Source organism: Mustelus asterias, chromosome 8 (assembly GCF_964213995.1).
Source record: "Mustelus asterias chromosome 8, sMusAst1.hap1.1, whole genome shotgun sequence".
Lineage (NCBI taxonomy): Eukaryota > Metazoa > Chordata > Chondrichthyes > Carcharhiniformes > Triakidae > Mustelus > Mustelus asterias.
The window spans coordinates 4,208,064-4,226,908 of record NC_135808.1 but is presented as its reverse complement, the minus strand read 5'-3'; the positions used below and the strand labels follow the sequence as shown (position 1 = coordinate 4,226,908).

General features: G+C 53.6%; 1 protein-coding gene across 2 annotated transcripts in view; it reads left to right on the top strand.

The window, feature by feature from the left end:
- Nucleotides 1-18,845, top strand: part of LOC144496742 (butyrophilin subfamily 2 member A1-like) — a 42,020-nt gene that overhangs the window by 10,511 nt on the left and 12,664 nt on the right. For both annotated transcript variants that reach the window (XM_078217254.1, XM_078217255.1), the window contains exons 5-13: nucleotides 2,789-2,908; nucleotides 3,168-3,194; nucleotides 3,620-3,646; nucleotides 6,929-6,955; nucleotides 11,110-11,136; nucleotides 13,387-13,413; nucleotides 14,236-14,262; nucleotides 15,675-15,701; nucleotides 16,714-16,740. In XM_078217254.1, the coding sequence (XP_078073380.1) occupies nucleotides 2,789-2,908; nucleotides 3,168-3,194; nucleotides 3,620-3,646; nucleotides 6,929-6,955; nucleotides 11,110-11,136; nucleotides 13,387-13,413; nucleotides 14,236-14,262; nucleotides 15,675-15,701; nucleotides 16,714-16,740 (336 nt within the window). The remainder of the gene's footprint in view (nucleotides 1-2,788; nucleotides 2,909-3,167; nucleotides 3,195-3,619; nucleotides 3,647-6,928; nucleotides 6,956-11,109; nucleotides 11,137-13,386; nucleotides 13,414-14,235; nucleotides 14,263-15,674; nucleotides 15,702-16,713; nucleotides 16,741-18,845) is intronic.

The window sequence follows — 18,845 nt, the reverse complement described above, 5'->3', positions numbered from 1 at the left end:
AGTGAGAGAGGGGGGAACCGGTTCCGGGACAGTGAGAGAGGGGGGAACCGGTTCCGGGACAGTGAGTGCAGGGGAACCGGTTCCGGGACAGTGAGTGAGGGGGGAACCGGTTCCGGGACAGTGAGTGAGGGGGGAACCATTTCCGGGACAGTGAGTGAGGGGAGAACCATTTCCGGGACAGTGAGTGAGGGGGGAACCGGTTCCGGGACGGTGAGTGAGGGGGGAACCGGTTCCGGAACGGTTAGTGAGGGGGGAACCGGTTCCGGGACGGTGAGTGAGGGGGGAACCGGTTCCGGAACGGTTAGTGCGGGGGGAACCGGTTCCGGGACAGTGAGTGCGGGGGGAACCGGTTCCGGGACAGTGAGTGAGGGGGGAACCGGTTCCGGGACAGTGAGTGAGGGGGAACCGGTTCCGGGACAGTGAGTGAGGGGGGAACCGGTTCCAGGACAGTGAGTGAGGGGGGAACCGGTTCCGGGACAGTGAGTGAGGGGGGAACCGGTTCCGGGACAGTGAGTGCGGGGTGAACCGGTTCCGGGACAGTGAGTGAGGGGGAACCGGTTCCAGGACAGTAATGAGGGGGGAACCGGTTCCAGGACAGTGAGTGAGGGGGGAACCGGTTCCGGGACAGTGAGTGAGGGGGGAACCGGTTCCGGGACAGTGAGTGAGGGGGGAACCGGTTCCGGGACGGTGAGTGAGGGGGGAACCGGTTCCAGGACAGTGAGTGAGGGGGGAACCGGTTCCGGGACAGTGAGTGAGGGGGGAACCGGTTCCGGGACAGTGAGTGAGGGGGGAACCGGTTCCGGGACGGTGAGTGAGGGGGGAACCGGTTCCAGGACAGTGAGTGAGGGGGAACCGGTTCCGGGACAGTGAGTGCGGGGGGAACCGGTTCCAGGACAGTGAGTGCGGGGGGAACCGGTTCCAGGACAGTGACTGAGGGGGAACCGGTTCAAGGACAGTGAGTGAGGGGGGAACCGGTTCCGGGACAGTGAGTGAGGGGGAACCGGTTCCGGAATGGTGACTGCGGGGGAACTGGTTCCGGGACAGTGAGTGAGGGGGAACCGGTTCCGGGACGGTGAGTGAGGGGGGAACCGGTTCCAGGACAGTGAGTGAAGGGGGAACCGGTTCCGGGACAGTGAGTGAGGGGGAACCGGTTCCGGGACAGTGAGTGAGGGGGGAACCAGTGCCGGGACAGTGAGGGAGGGGGAACCGGTTCCGGGACAGTGAGTGAAGGAGAACCTGTTCCGGGACAGTGAGTGAGGGGGAACCATTTCCGGGACAGTGAGTGAGGGGAGAACCGGTTCCGGGACAGTGAGTGAGGGGGGAACCGGTTCCGGGACAGTGAGTGAGGGGGAACCGGTTCCGGGGCAGTGAGTGAGGGGGGAACCGGTTCCCGAATGGTGACTGCGGGGGAACTGGTTCCGGGACAGTGAGTGAGGGGGGAACCGGTTCCGGGACGGTGAGTGAAGGGGGAACCGGTTCCGGGACAGTGAGGGAGGGGGAACCGGTTCCGGGACGGTGAGTGAGGGGGAACCGGTTCCGGGACAGTGAGTGAGGGGGAACTGGTTCCGGGACGGTGAGTGAGGGGGGAACCGGTTCCGGGACAGTGAGTGAGGGGGGGAACTGGTTCCGGGACAGTGAGTGCGGGGGGAACCGGTTCCGGGACAGTGAGTGAGGGGGGAACCGGTTCCGGGACAGTGAGTGAGGGGGAACCGTTTCCGGGACGGTGAGTGAGGGGGCACCGGTTCCGGGGCAGTGAGTGAGGGGAGAACCGGTTCCGGGACAGTGAGTGAGGGGGAACCGGTTCCAGGACAGTAATGAGGGGGGAACCGGTTCCAGGACAGAGAGTGAGGGGGGAACCGGTTCCGGGACAGTGAGTGAGGGGGGAACCGGTTCCGGGACAGTGAGTGAGGGGGGAACCGGTTCCGGGACGGTGAGTGAGGGGGGAACCGGTTCCGGGACAGTGAGTGAGGGGGAACCGGTTCTGGGACAGTGAGTGAGGGGAGAACCGGTTCCGGGACAGTGAGTGAGGGGGGAACCGGTTCCGGGACAGTGAGTGAGGGGGGAATCGGTTCTGGGACAGTGAGTGAGGGGGAACCGGTTCCGGGACAGTGAGTGAGGGGAGAACCGGTTCCGGGGCAGTGAGTGAGGGGGAACCGGTTCCGGGGCAGTGAGTGAGGGGAGAACCGGTTCCGGGACAGTGAGTGAGGGGGGAACCGGTTCCGGGACAGTGAGTGCGGGGGGAACCGGTTCCGGGGCAGTGAGTGAGGGGGGAACCGGTTCCGGGGCAGTGAGTGAGGGGGGAATCGGTTCCGGGACAGTGAGTGCGGGGGAACCGGTTCCAGGACAGTGAGTGCAGGGGAACCGGTTCCGGGACAGTGAGGGAGGGGGAACCGGTTCTGGGACAGTGACTGAGGGGGGAACCGGTTCCGGGACAGTGAGTGCAGGGGAACCGGTTCCGGGACAGTGAGTGAGGGGGGAACCGGTTCCGGGACAGTGAGTGAGGGGAGAACCGGTTCCGGGACAGTGAGTGAGGGGGGAACCGGTTCCGGGACAGTGAGTGCGGGGGGTACCGGTTCCGGGGCAGTGAGTGAGGGGGGAACCGGTTCCGGGACAGTGAGTGAGGGGGGAACCGGTTCCGGGACAGTGAGTGAGGGGGGAACCGGTTCCGGGACAGTGAGTGAGGGGGGAACCGGTTCCGGGACAGTGAGTGCAGGGGAACCGGTTCCGGGACAGTGAGGGAGGGGGAACCGGCTCTCAAGCGGCTAACTGCTTTTTTCTGTCGATTCAGATGTCTTCTTTCCCCATGCTTCTGGGTGGATGGTTGCCTTCTGGATCCTGTTCTTCCTGGTACTTGCTGCAGTCTGTCTCATGTTTTGGTTCTATCGAAAATTACAGAGTAAGATCCAAGGTGAGATCTTCAGCTTCAAACATTGAAACCTCATCTCGGATTAACTGTATGCAGAGACTAATGATCCCTGACACAAAATCAAATCACTAAGTGTGATGAGCTCTCCGCCTGGCTGACAGTGTCTGTGGAGAGTTGTCTCTCAGTGGATTTTGTTAATGTGTTATTAACCCGGCACGTTCGGCTCCAGTCTGACAGAGGGAGAGTGCCGGGAGAGTCACGATGCGTCTGATACTAATTCAGTTCTTGCATTTCTTTACAGGTTTAGAGAAATCTGCAGGCTTGCTTGGTAAGTGATGTTTAATGAGACTGCGGGAAACGGACTGAAGTCACAATCTGTGATTTCCCAGTTGGGAGGAATTCACAGTCTGACCCTGAATGATATCGTATCTGTCCCGAGACCCTCCCTCTGTACCTGACCGTGCTCACCCTCCATCCGGAGCCCCAGAGACCCTCTATCCTTCCCTCTGTCACACAGTGCAGCGTTACTGTTTCAATATCCCCCCTCTCCTCACTGCCCCCTCTTGCCCCCTTGTTCTGTGGTTTATTTTCCTTCCCCCCCGAGGCGCTGCTCTGTTTCACTGTCAGACTGAGACAGTGGCAGACGGTTCCTGCCATTTGGATGAGGACCAGTGGTGTGGGTTTGGGATAGGAGATGGTTTGAGGGGTGAAGGGTCTCTGCTGATTTGATGCTGTTTTTTTGTCCTGTTACAGAAAATCATGTGCTGAGGGGTGAAATCGGTGAGTAACCATTAGTAACGGAGAGTTAGATATTGGGGGGAATGAGAAGCCGGTGATGTGGGAGTACAGTTGTCGTGTTAGAGAGAAGACTGTCTGCGATACTGTCATCTGGAGGCTCGCGATACAACACTGAACTACCTCCGTCTGGATGTCTCCAGGGAGATTCAGAAAGATTTGCATTTCTGTGGCAGCGCTCATGCCCTCAGGATTTCCCAATCCATTTTGAAGCCAATGGTGTTCATCAGAAATAGGAACAAGAGGCCATTCAGCCCCTTGAACCTGCTCTGCCATTCAATACTATCATGGCAGATCTTCTCAACTGCACTTCTCCCGTATTATCCGGGAAATCAAAATACTATCGAGCTCTGTCTCGAATGCACTCGCCTGGAGGGGAGCAGCTCCAACAAGACGCAAGGAGCTCAACACCATCCAGGACAAAGCAGCCCACTTGATTGCTGCCCCTTCCACAAACATTCGCTCCCTCCACCACCGCGCACAGAGGCAGCCGCGTAAACCATCTACAAGATGCACTGCAGGAACTCACCACGGTTCCTTAGGCAGCACCTTCCAAATATACTAATACTTCGATCGAGAAGGACAAGGGCAGAAGCTACCTGGGAACACCCCCACCACCTGGAGGTTCCCCTCCAAGTCACTCGCCGTCCTGACTTGGAAACATATCGGCCGTTCCTTCACTGTCGCTGGGTCAAATTCCTGGAATTCCCTCCCTAACAGCACTGTGGGTGTTCCTACACCTCAGGGACTGCAGCGGGTTCAAGAAGGCAGCTCACCACCACCTTCTCAAGGGGCAATTAGGGATGGGCAATAAATGCTGGTCGAGCCAGCGACACCCACATCCCGTAAATAACTCCGAGACGGCAGATCCACATCCGCTGGGGAAGAGAGTTCCAAAGATTCCGAGCACTTTGAGTGAATAAACTGCTCTGGAATGGGAGAGATCAGTGTTGGACAGGATGGGGAGCTGGGATTGGAGGTGTAAAGTGGCAGGAGGCTGTTAACACTGCGGGGCCCAGTCTGTCTGTCAGTGAGGCCCAGTCTGTCTGTCTGTCAGTGAGGCCCAGCCTGTCAGTGAGGCCCAGTCTGTCTGTCTGTGGGCACTGAGTGTGGGATCTTGCTGTGTACTGTGGGATCTTGCTGTGTACTGTGGGATCTTGCTGTGTACTGTGGGATCTTGCTGTGTACTGTGGGATCTTGCTGTGTACTGTGGGATCTTGCTGTGTACTGTGGGATCTTGCTGTGTACTGTGGGATCTTGCTGTGTACTGTGGGATCTTGCTGTGTACTGTGGGATCTTGCTGTGTACTGTGGGATCTTGCTGTGTACTGTGGGATCTTGCTGTGTACTGTGGGATCTTGCTGTGTACTGTGGGATCTTGCTGTGTACTGTGGGATCTTGCTGTGTACTGTGGGATCTTGCTGTGTACTGTGGGATCTTGCTGTGTACTGTGGGAGCTTGCTGTGTACTGTGGGAGCTTGCTGTGTACTGTGGGAGCTTGCTGTGTACTGTGGGAGCTTGCTGTGTACTGTGGGAGCTTGCTGTGTACTGTGGGAGCTTGCTGTGTACTGTGGGATCTTGCTGTGTACTGTGGGATCTTGCTGTGTACTGTGGGATCTTGCTGTGTACTGTGGGAGCTTGCTGTGTACTGTGGGAGCTTGCTGTGTACTGTGGGAGCTTGCTGTGTACTGTGGGAGCTTGCTGTGTACTGTGGGAGCTTGCTGTGTACTGTGGGAGCTTGCTGTGTACTGTGGGATCTCGCTGTGTACTGTGGGATCTCGCTGTGTACTGTGGGATCTCGCTGTGTACTGTGGGATCTCGCTGTGTACTGTGGGATCTCGCTGTGTACTGTGGGATCTTGCTGTGTACTGTGGGATCTCGCTGTGTACTGTGGGATCTCGCTGTGTACTGTGGGATCTCGCTGTGTACTGTGGGATCTCGCTGTGTACTGTGGGAGCTTGCTGTGTACTGTGGGAGCTTGCTGTGTACTGTGGGAGCTTGCTGTGTACTGTGGGAGCTTGCTGTGTACTGTGGGAGCTTGCTGTGTACTGTGGGAGCTTGCTGTGTACTGTGGGATCTCGCCGTGCACTGTGGGATCTCGCCGTGCACTGTGGGATCTCGCCGTGCACTGTGGGATCTCGCCGTGCCCTGTGGGATCTCGCCGTGCACTGTGGGATCTCGCCGTGCACTGTGGGATCTCGCCGTGCACTGTGGGATCTCGCCGCGTACTGTGGGATCTCGCTGCGCCCTGTGGGATCTCGCCGTGCCCTGTGGGATCTCGCTGCGCCCTGTGGGATCTCGCCGTGCCCTGTGGGATCTCGCTGCGCCCTGTGGGATCTCGCCGTGCCCTGTGGGATCTTGCTGTGCACTGTGGGATCTCGCCGTGTACTGTGGGATCTCGCTGCGCCCTGTGGGATCTCGCCGTGTACTGTGGGATCTCGCTGCGCCCTGTGGGATCTCGCCGTGCACTGTGGGATCTCGCCGTGCACTGTGGGATCTCGCCGTGCACTGTGGGATCTCGCCGTGCCCTGTGGGATCTCGCCGTGCCCTGTGGGATCTCGCCGTGCACTGTGGGATCTCGCCGTGTACTGTGGGATCTCGCTGCGCCCTGTGGGATCTCGCCGTGCCCTGTGGGATCTCGCTGCGCCCTGTGGGATCTCGCCGTGCCCTGTGGGATCTCGCTGCGCCCTGTGGGATCTCGCCGTGTACTGTGGGATCTCGCTGCGCCCTGTGGGATCTCGCCGTGTACTGTGGGATCTCGCTGCGCCCTGTGGGATCTCGCCGTGCACTGTGGGATCTCGCCGTGCACTGTGGGATCTCGCCGTGCACTGTGGGATCTCGCCGTGCCCTGTGGGATCTCGCCGTGCACTGTGGGATCTCGCCGTGTACTGTGGGATCTCGCTGCGCCCTGTGGGATCTCGCCGTGTACTGTGGGATCTCGCTGCGCCCTGTGGGATCTCGCCGTGCACTGTGGGATCTCGCCGTGCACTGTGGGATCTCGCCGTGCACTGTGGGATCTCGCCGTGCCCTGTGGGATCTCGCCGTGCACTGTGGGATCTCGCCGTGTACTGTGGGATCTCGCTGCGCCCTGTGGGATCTTGCTGTGCGCTGATTGGCTGCTCCCTTTCCTACTTGACGCCAGTGACTGGTTTTATTTTGATGAGCGATTGGGAAGGATTTGGACGGGGGGGCACTGTGCCGAGACGGACATTCCTCCTCAGAGTTTAGCGCTATTTCTCACACCGTTCTTCCTTTCTTCCACTTTCAGAAAATGAGAAGCACAAGGCAAGCCAGGGTAAGTGAGCAGAAACGGGGAATTTGGGTCGTCACCTTGTGCTCTGGCTTGTCTGCTCAATAAGCAGCAGGTCAAAGGCTTCAGGCCTGGGCAGTAACTCTGAAATCAGAGAATTTAAACAGACATTTAGTTTATAAGAACATAAGAAATAGGAGCAGGAGTAGGCCATCTAGCCCCTCGAGCCTGCCCCGCCATTCAACAAGATCATGGCTGATCTGACGTGGATCAGTACCACTTACCCGCCTGATCCCCATAACCCTTAATTCCCTTACCGATCAGGAATCCATCCATCCGCGCTTTAAACATATTCAGCGAGGTAGCCTCCACCACCTCAGTGGGCAGAGAATTCCAGAGATTCACCACCCTCTGGGAGAAGAAGTTCCTCCTCAACTCTGTCCTAAACCGACCCCCCTTTATTTTGAGGCTGTGTCCTCTAGTTTTAACTTCCTTACTAAGTGGAAAGAATCTCTCCGCCTCCACCCTATCCAGCCCCCGCATTATCTTATAAGTCTCCATAAGATCCCCCCTCATCCTTCTAAACTCCAACGAGTACAAACCCAATCTCCTCAGCCTCTCCTCATAATCCAAACCCCTTATCTCCGGTATCAACCTGGTGAACCTTCTCTGCACTCCCTCCAATGCCAATATATCCTTCCTCATATAAGGGGACCAATACTGCACACAGTATTCCAGCTGCGGCCTCACCAATGCCCTGTACAGGTGCATCAAGACATCCCTGCTTTTATATTCTATCCCCCTCGCAATATAGGCCAACATCCCATTTGCCTTCTTGATCACCTGTTGTACCTGCAGACTGGGCTTTTGCGTCTCATGCACAAGGACCCCCAGGTCCCTTTGCACGGTAGCATGTTTTAATTTGTTTCCATTGAGATAGTAATCCCATTTGTTATTATTTCCTCCAAAGTGTATAACCTCGCATTTCTCAACGTTATACTCCATTTGCCATATCCTCGCCCACTCACTCAGCCTGTCCAAATCTCTCTGCAGATCTTCTCCGTCCTCCACACGATTCACTTTTCCACTTATCTTTGTGTCGTCTGCAAACTTCGTTACCCTACACTCCGTCCCCTCCTCCAGATCATCTATATAAATGGTAAACAGTTGCGGCCCGAGTACCGATCCCTGCGGCACGCCACTAGTTACCTTCCTCCAACCGGAAAAACACCCATTTATTCCGACTCTTTGCTTCCTGTCGGATAGCCAGTCCCCAATCCACTTTAACACACTACCCCCAACTCCGTGTGCCCTAATCTTCTTCAGCAGCCTTTTATGGGGCACCTTATCAAACGCCTTTTGGAAATCCAAAAACACCGCATCCACCGGTTCTCCTCTATCAACCGCCCTAGTCACATCTTCATAAAAATCCAACATGTTCGTCAAGCACGACTTTCCCCTCATGAATCCATGCTGCGTCTGATTGATCGAACCATTTCTATCCAGATGCCCTGCTAACTCCTCTTTAATAATGGATTCCAGCATTTTCCCTACTACAGACGTTAAGCTGACCGGCCTATAGTTACCCGCCTTTTGTCTCCTTCCTTTTTTAAACAGCGGCGTAACATTAGCCGTTTTCCAATCAACCGGCACTACCCCAGAATGCAACGAGTTTTGATAAATAATCACTAACGCATCCACTATTACCTCTGACATTTCTTTCAATACCCTGGGATGCATTCCATCCGGACCCGGGGACTTGTCCACCTTCAGTCCCATTAGTCTACCCAGCACTGCCTCTCTGGTAACATTAATCGTATTAAGTATTTCTCCTGCTGCCAACCCTCTATCGTTAATATTTGGCATACTATTTGTGTCCTCCACCGTGAAGACCGACACAAAAAACTTATTTAAAGACTCAGCCATATCCTCATTTCCCACTATTAACTCCCCCCTCTCGTCCTCCAAGGGTCCAACATTCACTCCAGCCACTCTATTCCTTTTTATATATTTATAAAAACTTTTACTATCATTTTTTATATTAATTGCTAGCCTAGCTTCATAGTCTATCCTTCCTTTCTTTATCGCTTTCTTAGTCTCTCTTTGTTGTTTCTTAAATTTTTCCCAATCACTTGTTTCTCCACTATTTTTGGCCACTCTGTACGCAGCTGTTTTTATTTTAATACTCTCCTTTATTTCCTTCGTTATCCACGGCTGGTTCTCCCTTTTCTTACAATCCTTGTTTTTTGCTGGAATATATTTTTGCTGAGAACTGAAAAGGATCTCCTTAAAAATCCTCCACTGTTCCTCAGCTATCCTACCTGCCAGCCTGCTCTCCCAGTCTACCTTAGCCAATTCATCCCTCATCCTAGCATATTTCCCTCTGTTCAAACAGAGGACACTGGTTTGAGACCAAACTTTCTCCTCTTCCATCTGAATCAGAAATTCGACCATATTGTGGTCACTAGACCCAAGAGGGTCCTTCACAATAAGATCCTTAATTCTACCTACCTCGTTACACAATACCAGATCCAAAATAGCTCGTTCCCTCGTCGGTTCCGTAACATGCTGTTCAAGGAAACTATCCCGACAGCATTCTAAGAACTCTTCCTCCATTCCACCCTTACCGACTTGAGTCTGCCAGTCAATGTGCATGTTGAAGTCCCCCATGATTATTGCCGTTCCGTTTTTACACGCATCCCTTATCTGCTTGTTTATAGCCCTCCCCACCTCAACATTATTATTTGGGGGCCTATATACCACACCTACTAGTGTCTTTCTCCCTCTACTATTCCTCATCTCTACCCATAACGATTCCACGTTTTGTTCCTCAGAGCCTCTGTCATCCCTCAGTACTACCCTGATATTATCTCTTATTAATAGCGCGACCCCACCACCTTTTCCTTCCTGTCTATTCTTCCTAAACGCCTGATACCCCTGGATATTCATCTCCCAGTCCTGGTCACCTTTCAGCCACGTTTCTGTAATGGCCACTAGATCGTACCCACTTGTGCTGATTTGCACCATCAACTCATTCACCTTGTTCCGAATGCTTCGTGCATTCAGGCAAAGTGTCCTTATTCCAGCTTTTATCTGGACCCGCTTTGATGAGTCGCGAACACCCTCTCCCTCTACTCCCTTATCTAAATTACTGCCTTCATTCACTTGCACCCTCTCCTCTACCATTAATTTTGTAATTCCCCTTACCCCTGCATCCTCCCCCCCATCAATTAGTTCCTTGATCCTAGTCAACTCTTCTAGCTCCCCTCCCCCCAACCTATCTAGTTTAAATTCTCCCCAGTAGCCTTAGCCAACCTACCGGCCAGGATATTGGTCCCCGTGTGGTTCAAGTTCCACCCGTTTTTTGTATACAGATCACCCCTGCCCCTAAAGAGGTCCCAATGGTCCAGGAACCTGAATCCCTGCCCCCTGCACCAGTCCCTCAGCCACACATTCATCCTCCACCTCACTCCATTCCTGCCCTCACTTTCCCGTGGCACAGGCAGTAATCCTGAGATTACTACCTTTGCTTTCCTCTTTCTCAGCTGTCTCCCTAATTCCCTGTACTCCCTTTTCACGACCCCTTCTCCCTTCCTACCCACATCAGCGGTACCAATATGTACCGCTACCTCAGGCTCCTCTCCCTCCCACCTCAGGATTTCCGGGACGCGACTAGCGACATCCTGGATCCCGGCCCCAGGGAGGCAGACCACCATACGAGAATCCCGCCTACCTCCGCAGAAACGCCTGTCTGTCCCCTTCACCATCGAGTCCCCGATTAATACCGCCTTCCTCCTCTTTTCCTTAGCCCTCTGAGTTACAGGGCTGGACTCCACTGCAGAGACACGGCCACTGCTGCTTCCCCCAGGCGGGCTGTCCCCCCCAGCAGTACTCAAGCAGGAGTACTTGTTGTGCAGGGGCAAATCCACCGGGGTGCTCTCAACCACCCTAGCCTTACCCTTCCTGGCCGTCACCCACTTGGCCTCCTCCCGTGGCCCTGGTGTGACCACCTGATGATAGCTCTTGTCTATCACCTCCTCATTCTCCCTCATCAGCCTAAGATCCTCGAGCTGTAGTTCCAGCTCCCTAACACGGTCCCTCAGGAACCGCAGCTCGACACACCCCTCACAGATGTGGATGTCCGGGAGGCCAGAGGCAAGTTTGTGATTGAACTCAAGAATTTTCACTTTTCTTTCCAGAGTATCAACGACTGCGACAAGAGATAGGTAAGAATTTAAATCAACAGAGTGTCAAAGAGAAGGGGAAACCCTGTGGTAAGAGAGTGATGGAGAGAGTGTGTGTGTATCAGAGAGAGAAAACCCTGTGGGTCAGAGAGTGAGAGAGAGAGAAAACCTTGTGGGTGAGAGAGTGACAGAGAGAGAACCCTGTGGGTGAGAGAGAGAGAAAACCCTGTGGGTGAGAGAGTGACAGAGAGAGAGAAAAAACCCTGTGAGTGAGAGAGTGGCAGAGAGAGAGCGAGAGAGAGAAAACCCTGTGGATGAGAGAGTGACAGAGAGAGAGAGAGAGAAAACCCTGTGGGTGAGAGAGTGACAGAGAGAGAGAGAAAACCCTGTGGGTGAGAGAGTGACAGAGAGAGAGAAAACCCTGTGGGTGAGAGAGTGACAGAGAGAGAGAAAAAACCCTGTGAGTGAGAGAGTGGCAGAGAGAGAGCGAGAGAGAGAAAACCCTGTGGATGAGAGAGTGACAGAGAGAGAGAGAGAGAAAACCCTGTGGGTGAGAGAGTGACAGAGAGAGAGAGAGAGAAAACCCTGTGGGTGAGAGAGTGACAGAGAGAGAGAGAGAGAAAACCCTGTGGGTGAGAGAGTAACAGAGAGAGAACCCTGTGGGTGAGAGAGAGAGAAAACCCTGTGGGTCAGAGAGTGAGAGAGAGAGAGAGAAAACCCTGTGGGTGAGAGAGTGACAGAGAGAGAACCCTGTGGGTGAGAGAGAGAGAAAACCCTGTGGGTGAGAGAGTGACAGAGAGAGAGAAAAAACCCTGTGAGTGAGAGAGTGGCAGAGAGAGAGCGAGAGAGAGAAAACCCTGTGGATGAGAGAGTGACAGAGAGAGAGAGAGAGAAAACCCTGTGGGTGAGAGAGTGACAGAGAGAGAGAGAGAGAAAACCCTGTGGGTGAGAGAGTGACAGAGAGAGAGAGAGAGAAAACCCTGTGGGTGAGAGAGTAACAGAGAGAGAACCCTGTGGGTGAGAGAGAGAGAAAACCCTGTGGGTGAGAGTGACAGAGAGAGTGAGAGAAAAAACCCTGTGGGTGAGAGAGTGACAGAGAGAGAGAAAAAACCCTGTGAGTGAGAGAGTGGCAGAGAGAGAGCGAGAGAGAGAAAACCCTGTGGATGAGAGTGACAGAGAGAGAGAGAGAGAAAACCCTGTGGGTCAGAGAGTGACAGAGAGAGAACCCTGTGGGTGAGAGAGTGACAGAGAGAGAACCCTGTGGGTGAGAGAGTGACAGAGAGAGAGAAAAAACCCTGTGGGTGAGAGAGTGACAGAGAGAGAGAGAGAGAGAGAGAAAACCCTGTGGGTGAGAGAGTGACAGAGAGAGAGAAAAAACCCTGTGGGTGAGAGAGTGACAGAGAGAGAGAGAGAGAGAGAGAAAACCCTGTGGGTGAGAGAGTGACAGAGAGAGAGAAAAAACCCTGTGGGTGAGAGAGTGACAGAGAGAGAGAGAGAGAGAGAGAGAAAACCCTGTGGGTGAGAGAGTGACAGAGAGAGAGAGAGAGAGAAAACCCTGTGGGTGAGAGAGTGACAGAGAGAGAACCCTGTGGGTGAGAGAGTGACACAGACAGAGAGAAAACCCTGTGGGTGAGAGAGTGACAGAGAGAGAACCCTGTGGGTGACAGAGAGAGAGAGAAAACCCTGTGGGTGAGAGAGTGACAGAGAGAGAGAGAGAAATCCCTGTGGGTGAGAGAGTGACAGAGAGAGAACCCTGTGGGTGACAGAGTGACAGAGAGAGAGAGAAAACCTTGTGGGTGAGAGAGTGACAGAGAGAGCGAGAGAAAACCATGTGGGTGAGAGAGTGACAGAGAGAGAACCCTGTGGGTGAGAGAGTGACAGAGAGAGAGAGAGAGTGACAGAGAGAGAGAGAGAGAGAGAAAGCCCTGTGGGAGGGAGAGAGAGAAAACCTTGTGGGTGAGAGAGTGGTAGAGAGAGAGTGACAGAGAGAGGGGGTAACTCCACTGGGTGAGTGAGTGACACAGTGAGATAGGTGGGGATGTTCTGGGTTGGGATTGTGCTCTGGGTGGGATGGAACCACTTGTGTATCGAGACGCTGAGTGACTGCAAATTGGTGACCTCCTCACTTTGTGGGTGTACATTGTGTCGGTCACAGAGCGACTGTGTGTGTTGTGGAGAGTTAGTTTCCAGCAGTCCTGGCTGTGGGGATCTCCATCAGTCTGGGAGTGAGAGTGTAGGACATGTGGCCGCTGGCTGCCCTGTATCACACGCACTGTTTATTTTTTGTTATAGATCAAGTCAAGAGTGCTGGAAAATTAGGTGAGTTATGAGACTATACTGTGTTCAGTGAAAAACTGCAATTATTCAGATCAGAATATTTTGATTTAGTCTCAGACTGCCTTGATGCAATTTAAAAAGCACCTTCCCTGTTTAAAGTTTATTCATTAGTCGCAAGTAGGCTTACATTAACACTGCAATGAAGTTACTGTGAAAGTCCCCTGGTCACCACACTCTGGTGCCTGTTCGGGTTCACTGAGGGAGAATTTAGCACGGACAGTGCATCGAACCAGCACATCTTTGGGACTGTGGGAGGAAACCGGAGCACCCGGAGGAAACCCACACAGACATTGCACATGAGAAATAATCTCCTCCAAATCGCACTCGTGCTCCCCACTCCTGTGAGCCCAGACACTGGGACACACACATCTTTCAGAGAGATGAGAGATCTTTATCCAGCCGTCTGCCCCCTCCCCTCCCCTCCCCGCAAACTCTCCTGCTTTCAGACATTCCTTAACACTGATCCCTTTGCTGAGAATCACACTGTTTTATAATGAGCCTGTACAGCACTGTGGGACGCTGCAGTTATTAATTAGCGATGCAATGTTTGATACAAGTTGTTGCATAATAAACACAGAACATTACCTGACAAATGAGCAAAGCCACACAAGGTCCTCGAGCGTAACAGTTGCTAAAAGGGAACCCTTTCTCATTTCCGAAGCAGGGTTCCAGTTAAAAACATTTCTCTGCTCGCTGCACCACGCTTATATTTTCAGTTTATCTCTGGTCCAGTGAATGTCATTGTTTTAAATTACCCGTCTCCCTCTGTGACAGCTTTCTCTCTCCCTCTGTTTTTCTCTACAGCACATGAAGGTCTTCAGCTGGAGTTTGGTAAGAGAGTATTGCTGAAAGCTCCAGTCTCTGGGACTTCAGATCAAAACTGTTTTATTTATTAATGTTGTGTGTCCAAGAACAGCATTGTGGTTGGACCAACACCTCAGGGACTGCAGCGGTTCAAGAAGGCAGCTCCCATCGCCACCTTCTCGAGGGCAATAAGGGATGGACAATGAATGCAGTCCAGCCTCTCTTTCTAACCCCGTGCTGTACCTGTCCTGGGAGTGTGTGATGGGGACAGTGTAGAGGGAGCTTTACTCTGTATCTAACCCTGTGCTATACCTGTCCCTGGGAGTGTTTGATGGGGACAGTGTAGAGGGAGCTTTACTCTGTATCTAACCCCGTGCTGTACCTGTCCTGGGAGTGTTTGATGGGGACAGTGTAGAGGGAGCTTTACTCTGTATCTAACCCCGTGCTGTACCTGTCCTGAGAGTGTTTGCTGGGGATGGTGTAGCGGAAGCTTTACTCTGTATCTAACCCCGTGCTGCACCTGTCCTGGGAATGATTAATGGGGACAGTGTAGAGGGAGCTTTACTCTGTATCTAACCCTGTGCTGTACCTGTCCTGGGAGTGTTTGATGGGGATGGTGTGGAGGAAGCTTTACTCTGTATCTAACCCCGTGCTGTACCTGTCCTGGGAGTGTTTGATGGGGACAGTGTAGAGAGAGCTTTACTCTGTATCTAAATCTGTGCTGTACCTGTCCTGGGAGTGTTTGATGGGGATGGTGTAGAGGGAGCTTTAGTCTGTATCTAACCCCGTGCTGTACCTGTCCTGGGAGTGTTTGATGGGGATGGTGTAGAGGGAGCTTTACTCTGTATCTAACCCCGTGCTGTACCTGTCCTTGGTTTTCTGTTTCTGATAATGTGGGGAATTTTAAGCTTTGTGCTCTGACACATGGCCACAAACTGTTGCGGAGTTAGTGAGGTTTTGGGACTGGGTTAACTGTCGGCTTGCGGATGGTAGTTCGAATGCGAGAGGGCTGCTTTAGGCAGGATGGTATCAGGCTGATGAGTTCCTGGTCTTCCATTCTCCTGGCGGAGGGGGGTGAAGGATGTTGGATAATACAGCTCTGTGAGGAGTACAGGTTCCCCCATCACGTCCCTGGCAATGAGTGTGCCTGGGGTGAACCCGGTTAAACCCGTGCTGAGCTGTACCAGGCTACGTGCGGCCCGGGCAGTGTTGTGGATGGGTGAGCTATGCCAGCACCTTACTGCAATGTATGAGGGGGCAGATAGGCGCCCTGGGTCTGTAACCGATTCCCTCCTCTGTGTGTGTGTGTGTAAGCTCTTCCTGGCTGGATAAACAGTGGGAATCTCAGCAGGGGTTGGGTTTCGGGGAACCACACGCGGTGATATTGCCTTCCGGAAGGTTCTACTCTTTAACACCTATTTTCTTTCCCCCTTGTACAGAAAAGGAAAAGACAGCCATTAAAGCAGGTAAGAGGGGGAATGGGAGTTTCCCTGGGGGGGGGCAGGGTCCTGGGTTGCCAACTCTGGGGGTGCATTCCTGGAGGTTTCATCACATGACCTCCAACTAATCAAACTGCGCTTCCTATCCACCATGTTGTTTTCCAACGAAAGGCGTTTGAAGAGGCCACACACAGCTTCTCAGTGCCCCCTCTGCTTCTCTGCTCTTGGAGATGGCTTGTAGTGTCCAAATCATTGACTCTTTGTCCTGGGGGCTGGGACAATGCCAGGAGAGGTTGGGCTGTGACTATTTGCAGCTTCCCGGCTGTTTGACCTTGGGGGTCATTGACCTCTGAGTCACACTCTGTACTCTGGAGGTTAATGGAAGCTAAGAAACTACTTGCTCCCCGGGCCTGACACCAGGGTTGAACTGGCCCAGTGGAGGTACTGAGATTCGATTCCATGTCTCCTAATGTGGGCAAGGTTTCACAGTGGCAACAGCTGGCACAGAGTGCCAGTCCTGTTCACCATTGGGGGGGGGGGGGGGCACAGTGGTTAGCACTACTGCTTCACAGCGCCAGGTACCCGGGCTTAATTCGGGTGACTGTTTGTGTGGGGTTTGCACGTTCTCCCCGTGTCTGCGTGGGTTTCCTCTGGGTGCTCCGGTTTCCTCCCACATCTAAATGCATGCAGGTTAGGTGGATTGGCCGTGCTAAATAGACCCTTCATGTCCTCAGATGGATTAGTTATGGTAAAGATGTGGGGCTGAGTGGGAGGGTGAGCCTGGGTAAGATGCTCTGTTGGAAAGTCAGTGCAGACTGGATGGGCTGAATGGCCTCCTCCTGCATTGTGGGAATTCTCTGGTATTCCTGGTTCTGGTGTTATTTCACACAGGCAGCGTGAGGACAGGTCATCAACACTGAGCTCTGTTCAGAGAGTGCAGCTTGAGATAGAGGGAAGCAAGTGCTGGGAGGCAGGAAACTGGAGAAATGAGCTTGTGAAAGGACAGTTTGTAATGGGTAACTTTCCTGGTCTGTTACAGAGCACGAACAATTCAAGGCAGAAGTTGGTAAGTCAAATGATCAAAGTCCATACCTGTGATCATGGCCGATGTGGATTGGTGACAAATCAGCACCTCACGTCTCCCAGTGGCTGTGTCTCCGATAGCGTCTCTCTGTCTCTCCGTCCGTGTCTCTCTGTCTCTCCATCCGTGTCTCTCTGTCTCTCTATCCGTGTCTCTCTGTCTCTCCGTCCGTGTCTCTCTGTCTCTCCATCCGTGTCTCTCTGTCTCTCCGTCCGTGTCTCTCTGTCTCTCCATCCGTGTCTCTCTGTCTCTCCGTCCGTGTCTCTCTGTCTCTCCATCCGTGTCTCTCTGTCTCTCCGTCCGTGTCTCTCTGTCTCTCCATCCGTGTCTCTCTGTCTCTCCATCCGTGTCTCTCTGTCTCTCCGTCCGTGTCTCTCTATCTCTCCGTCCGTGTCTCTCTGTCTCTCCATCCGTGTCTCTCTATCTCTCCATCCGTGTCTCTCTGTCTCTCCATCCGTGTCTCTCTGTCTCTCCGTCCGTGTCTCTCTGTCTCTCCATCCATGTCTCTCTATCTCTCCATCCGTGTCTCTCTGTCTCTCCATCCGTGTCTCTCTATCTCTCCATCCGTGTCTCTCTATCTCTCCATCCGTGTCTCTCTGTCTCTCCATCCGTGTCTCTCTGTCTCTCCATCCGTGTCTCTCTATCTCTCCATCCGTGTCTCTCTGTCTCTCCATCCGTGTCTCTGTCTCTCCATCTGTGTCTCTCTGTCTCTCCGTCCGTGTCTCTCTGTCTCTCCATCCGTGTCTCTCTATCTCTCCATCCGTGTCTCTCTGTCTCTCCATCCGTGTCTCTCTGTCTCTCCATCCGTGTCTCTCTGTCTCTCCATCCGTGTCTCTCTATCTCTCCATCCGTGTCTCTCTGTCTCTCCATCCGTGTCTCTCTATCTCTCCATCCGTGTCTCTCTATCTCTCCATCCGTGTCTCTCTATCTCTCCATCCGTGTCTCTCTGTCTCTCCATCCGTGTCTCTCTATCTCTCCATCCGTGTCTCTCTGTCTCTCCATCTGTGTCTCTGTCTTTGTCTCTCTCAATTTCTCAATCTCTCGGTCCCTCGGTCTTGGTGTCTCTCGGTGTCTCGGTCTCCTGGGGTCCCTCGGTGTCTCTGTCTCTGAGTATCTCTCGGTGTCTCTGTCTCTGAGTATCTCTCAGTGTCTCTGTCTCTGAGTATCTCTCGGAGTCTCTGTCTCTCGGAGTCTCTGTCTCTCGGAGTCTCTGTCTCTCGGAGTCTCTGTCTCTCGGAGTCTCTGTCTCTCGGAGTCTCTGTCTCTCGGAGTCTCTGTCTCTCGGAGTCTCTGTCTCTCGGAGTCTCTGTCTCTCGGAGTCTCTGTCTCTCGGTGTCTCTCTGTCTCTCGGTGTCTCTGTCTCTGGGTATCTCTCGGTGTGTCTCGGTGTCTCTGTCTCTCGGTGTCTCTCTGTCTCTCGGTGTCTCTGTCTCTCGGTGTCTCTGTCTCTCGGTGTCTCTGTCTCTCAGTGTCTCTCTGTCTCTCGGTGTCTCTCTGTCTCTCGGTGTCTGCGTCTCTCAGTGTCTGCGTCCCTCTCTCGGTCCCTGTCTCAGTCTCTGTCTCGGTGTCTCTCGGAATGTCTCTCGGGGTCTCGGTCTCTCGGGGTCTGCGTTTCTCGATGTGTGGATGTCCATGTCTCTGTCTCTCGATGTCTGTCTTTCAGTCAGCATCTCTCCGTCTCTCGGTCTGCGTCTCTCTGTCTGTCTGTCTCTGTCCCTCGGTCTGTCTCTCTCTCTCTGTCTCTGGGTGTGCGTCTGTCTGTCTCTCGGTCTGTCTCTCTCTCTGTCTCTGTCTGTCTCTCTCTCTGTCTCTCGGTGTGCGTCTGTCTGTCTCTGTCTCTCGGTCTGTCTCTCGGTCTGTCTCTCTGTCTCTCGGTGTGTGTCTGTCTGTCTCTGTCTCTCGGTCTGTCTGTCTCTCTGTCTCTCGGTGTGTGTCTCTCGGTGTTTGTCTCTGTCTCTCGGTCTGTCTGTCTCCCTGTCTCTCGGTGTGTGTCTCTCGGTGTGCGTCTGTCTGTCTCTGTCTCTCGGTCTGTCTGTCTCTCGGTGTGTGTCTCTCGGTGTTTGTCTGTCTCTGTCTCTCGGTCTGTCTCT